Below are 5,333 nucleotides of genomic sequence, written 5' to 3'. Positions count from 1 at the left end.
CGCCTCGAGACCCCCGCGTGCGCAGTAGACGTGTTAGATCTACCGTCACATGGTTTTGTTTTGTTGATATTTTTTTTGAGGCACAGCATTTTATTTTATCATACTTGTAAGATTGAAACTAAAACATGTCTGACTCAATATCGAGAATAACCCCAGGGAATCGTTGTAGCGAGCCGAGTAATGTTAACTGTAGCAAAAGGCTTCTGAGAAACACCAAGTGCGATAAAATAATCTGGGTCGAATAGTAGTTTTTGCGTTTGCACCGGTAACGTTAGCTGCTTCAAACGTTATACTTAAGATTGAGTAAGAAGTGTCTTAAGTTGTAACATAGGATAATAGTAAACCTCTGATTTACGTGTCAGTCTTCAATAATTAATCATATTAAAATGCTTATTCTGTTGGATAGCTTGTAATGTTTTTAAAACTTGTTTTTGTAATGTTAATCAATATATTCTTTGTATGTCTCTCACAGTAAATCTGGACCTGGTTTTTGGTTTCGAAGCCAGGTTTCCTGCACTCTAAAGGTCTGAAGAACATCAAGGCTCTTGCCCTTTTCCCTCTTGTGGTCCCTTATGCCCAATGACGGCTGTCTCCGGGTCACTGCAGGATGGATGAAGTGGATTTGACAGTTTTTGTCTGTCACCATCAGTGCTTGCCTCTCAGTGACTGTGTCTTGTTCTTTTACGTTTATAAAAGAACACCTCCTCTCTTGGGCTCTGGCCCTTTACACTGTAAGAGTAACTGTTAGCAAGGAATACCTCACGGAGGGGGCCTTCCTGTAAACTCTCTGGTTCACATGAGCTGTTTTTCATAGGCTTTTTGTGCACAGTCAAAACAGGAAGAGGACATTTTTGCAAAAGTCAAAGTTTACAAGTTTTTTCATAATAATTTATTTATACATTTAAGTTTGTTTGTTTTTTTTTCCTGGAGAGATGTCGTCAGAAAATCCTAACAAGGTGGTGACCTTCTTGGCACCTCCACCTCCAAAGAATGTGAATGGCTCCGGTTCGGACTCACTGGTGGCTGAGAAGCTAGACACAGAGGTCAGGAAGCGACGCCACACCATGGATAAAGATCTGAAGACGGCTGAGCACAGATTTTTTAGGCGTAGCGTCATCTGTGACTCCAATGCCACAGCCCTCGACTTGCCCAGCAAAGCCTGCACCTCGCATCCAGACTGCGAGCAGTTTGTCGTTCCTGTGGTGCTTAGTTTGGCCCCTGATGTAACCATTGACACGCAATCGGGTGTTTCGGGTATAGCAGTGGATGAACATGCAGAGGATGGAAGAGGCGCTGGGGTTGATCGGATTGTAGAGGTACAGAGCCAATCTGTGCTGGATGTGGATGTGGGTGCAAGGCAGGCTGAGGCCCTTGGGACGGCCGAGACGGTGCCCAGCGACGTGGGCGACAAGGAGCAGGAGATCGGAGTAACAGAGAAACGTGAGGAGGAAGAGAGAGGTGTGGCGAAGGCCCGTGCTGAAGCTGAGCAGAGGGAGGCTGAGAAAAAGGTTCAGGATGACATAGAAGAAGTGGAGACCAAAGCTGTGGGCACCTCACCCGATGGCCGTTTCCTCAAATTTGATATCGAGATTGGACGTGGCTCATTCAAAACCGTCTACAAGGGCTTGGACACGGAGACAACGGTGGAGGTAGCGTGGTGTGAACTTCAGGTAAGAAACTAACTTCCGTGGTATTCATGTTCAGCCTTTATTAGTTGTAGATGCTCGTGTTGTATAATGTGAACATTATTATTCTTTTTTTTGTGGCTGACCAAAGGCTTTAAAAGTGCCTTGCGAAACACAGAAAGATCTATTTAAAAAACGAGTGCCTAACTTACAACAGGAAATCATGTTGGTGCAACTTGTTTGTGCACTTTTGTGGTCATGGTCCTTATGGTGCCCCTACAGGATGTGGGTGAAGAAGATCTTTGGTAAAGTTGCAGATTAGCCCCAAACATACTGTATATGATGCGTTGTCTCGTGCTAGTGTTCTTATTACTCAAATGTCTGTTCTGTTGTTGATCATAAAGTGCTGTTGTGTTATAACCGACTGCTTCTATAGTCCTATAGTCCCTTGCGGCAATGCTGAGTATGCAAAGCATGCTTGTTGTGTTGCATAATTATGGATTCCTTTCATGATAAAGTCAAGCTTGCAAATCTAGAAGTGTTTGCATTCACTTGAATGTAGATGTAATGCTAGCTTGATTTCATATTACTTATTGTTGCATTCCAAAATGTGTCATACGGCAAATTTATTGCATCTACATGTTGCATTCTCAGCACTGCCACCAGGGGCACTGTAGTATTTGCGCAGTGAACCACTCAATATCCACATACTAGAAGTTTTAAGAGTTGCATTTTCCTCAATAAAAACAAGTGCTATATTTAGGGATGACCCGATCAAATTTTATGGGGTTTTTTTGTGCCCCCGATCCAATCCGTGTCATTGAATATTGAGAACCTGCCAATACCGAGGCCCAATCCGAAACTTGTATTTTCCTAGACTTGGTGCACGCTTCAAGTATGTTTAAGTTATTAAAATACAGGGATGTGCAGAGTTTCTTTGGGGCTCAAATGGAAAAAAAGTGAGATCTATCACAGGGTAATTCCAATATAATAATTAATACAGTAATATGAGACTGCAGGAATATGGAATACTGATAAAAAACATATTTATACGTACAATAAGCAGAATAATTGCAACAAAAAAGAAAAAAGTGGGATAAGGTTAGAAAGCATGCAGCTCAGTCTGTCAGAACCCATAGCAACGATGTCTCAGATAGTCTGATAGTCGATAAAATAAACAGTAAATGACTTTCCAGTGATTTGTTACAAAAGTGCGCATCAAACATGCTAAACACGGAAGCTCGAATATGTGTGTATGAGGCGCTAGAACAGACCTCTATCTCCCCCAATACCGATCCATGAGATTGGCTAGGGCCATCCCTATTTATAATACTAATATTTATATATTAAAAATAAGTTAATTTAAATGGTTTTAATTCATCCTGTGGCCTCCTTGTTGAGAACCACAGTATTTGTATCAGTATAGCGTGTTTGTTTTTGTAACTACTGTCATGGCGGAGCAACTCTGTTGCTGAGCAAGATAGCTAACGTCAATATGGTACTTCTGATTTAATGGCACCTTGAACACTTTTTTTAGGTTTGTTACTTCCAAAACAAAGTGTATTCAACCAGACGGTATGGTGGTCAAAGGCTTAAATCTGTTCAAATGTATATGCATTGATTAGTCTGTTACTCTACACTTTTTTAGTGTCAAACCAGAGTTGAGTTACATTAATCCAGGGTTGCCTTTTTTAATAACACCTTGAAATCTAACAAATTGGGTCTTTGAAACCCAATCAAGTTGGATCTCAATACATATAGGCTTGTATTTTTCCTCTGAATATCACAAGACCCTCTCTGTTCATCTTGGAGAAAGTATAACTGCATACAGATAAAGATGGATTCTGGATCCTTCTGTTCAAACTGAACAGTTATACACACCAGTCAGACTTTAGTAATTCCTCCTAAGCGCTCATAGATTTAAACCATTACATAAACATGTCAAAGAAGTATACGGATGAAAGTGTGCAAAATATGCTGTGTGGTGGGGTGTAAGACTGTGGAATGTAAGAGCGGATGGTGCCAGTGACATCATGTCCACGCTGCCGGGATGAGGGGATTTATACTGATGTGCGTTGGTGAAAGCCAAGTAGCATTATGAGGTGTGTGGACACTTGCTAAAACGGGGGATGTGCAGTGTGTTTATAGATGGATTAAGGCCTTTAGAGTACCTCTAAGTAATTTAGGGGTCAGAGGGCTTGCAGGAGCAGAGGTCTGGCCACTGGAAACTCTCAGATTGCTTTAACAAAGGGAGAGCGAGCAAGGAAAAGAGGGGGTGAGCGATGCAAGGACATCAGGGAGGGTTGCTTTGTGTTTGCCCGACGTTCTCTCTCTCTTTTGGTATCTCTCCTTAGTTTTCAGGACGCTTTTGTAGTTTTAAAGTATTTGAAGTCATACTGGACATCAGTAAAAGAGACCTTTGGATGTAGAAGAGGAAAGATGATAATCTCCGCTCGTCAGCTTTGTTAATGGGCCATCTAAACTGCGTTTCTCCCCAGAGCTGATTCATTTGCAGAGCTTTTATTTTACTCCCATTTGAGATCACTTGGGAACGAGTTTCTTTCCATGGATTGACTCAGATGTTTCCTCCTATATGTCTGAAGTTCTAATGTTCTCTTGTTCTTCCATTAAGCAAGTAACAATTTAGTTACACTATCAGTTGGTTGAATAGTGGCTTTGGTTAGCCAGCATGCATCAGTAAATTTTACTCCCTATTATTTTGAATACTTTTATTGGATTAAAAATTGGATGATGTGTTTCTCTTGTTCTCATTGCCTCGGTATGTGTTGAATCATAGATGAGCTATGGGATGACAAAGGCTGACATCCCCCCAATTCATTCTTCATGTTTTCAGGGAGATCCAAGCGAGGGCTCTTTTAATGGGAGCAGAGGCGTCCCTTAACTCTTTTGTTTTTCTATTCAGCTGAATTATAATAGTAAAGACATGAAAGGGCGAGCAAGAGCTAAATTTGCCGTGTCTTTTTCACTCCATTCCTGTTTAACTCTTTGCCAAATATTTTCCCAAAATTTCACATGTTAACAGAGTGGAACAAAACTGGGTGCAGTCAAAGCATTTTAGATGTGATGTTAATCTAAACTTAAGAAGCACCACGTAATATTACTCATTCTTGGTTAACACACCCTCTGACTCTAAGTATTAAACATTGTATAAATGTCATGCAGAATTTGTGCTACAAACATTGATACCTCAAATTGTATGCCTGTTGAAGAAAGGTGTGGTGCTATTGAAGTGATTAGGCTTATGGATTTCACTCGGCAGATGATAAAACTAAATAAGAATCGTGTACTAGACTTTTTGACCCAACAACTCATGGCAAGTACCACTCACAATCTTGTTCACTCTCTCATCTTCACTCTAGCAATTGTGTGTGTGGTTCTAATGTGATTTTAGTCACCTAATGGTGTGTAAGCTGGTTTGCATGCACTTTTTCACACATTACACACTCTTTTCTTCATGATCTTTTCCAGCAGATATGAGAAATGGAAACCACTTGCAATTAGTTTTATAAAACCTATGTGCACGCATACTTGCACATGCTCCTGTGTCCATATGCTGACTCCCTTCACTAATGTAGACTCTGAACTATATGCAAGTTGCTGACCCTAAACTATTTAAAACCCTACGGCTGTCGTGCCGTCAGCAGCCTTATCAGCATATGTTAACTTTGAGATGTCACAGTGCTGGAA

The 5,333-nt window shown here is 41.0% G+C and overlaps 1 protein-coding gene across 26 annotated transcripts in view; it reads left to right on the top strand.

Moving 5' to 3' along the window:
• wnk1b (WNK lysine deficient protein kinase 1b) overlaps nucleotides 1-5,333 on the top strand; it is a 73,915-nt gene that overhangs the window by 1,051 nt on the left and 67,531 nt on the right. For all 26 annotated transcript variants that reach the window (XM_089127189.1, XM_089127184.1, XM_089127183.1 and 23 more), the window contains exon 2: nucleotides 473-1,670. In XM_089127189.1, the coding sequence (XP_088983315.1) occupies nucleotides 933-1,670 (738 nt within the window). In that variant the 5' untranslated portion in view covers nucleotides 473-932. The remainder of the gene's footprint in view (nucleotides 1-472; nucleotides 1,671-5,333) is intronic.

This window comes from Pimephales promelas, chromosome 24, assembly GCF_988280905.1.
Source record: "Pimephales promelas chromosome 24, fPimPro1.hap1.1, whole genome shotgun sequence".
Taxonomy (NCBI): Eukaryota; Metazoa; Chordata; class Actinopteri; order Cypriniformes; family Leuciscidae; genus Pimephales; species Pimephales promelas.
This window is presented reverse-complemented; position numbering and strand designations above follow the sequence as displayed.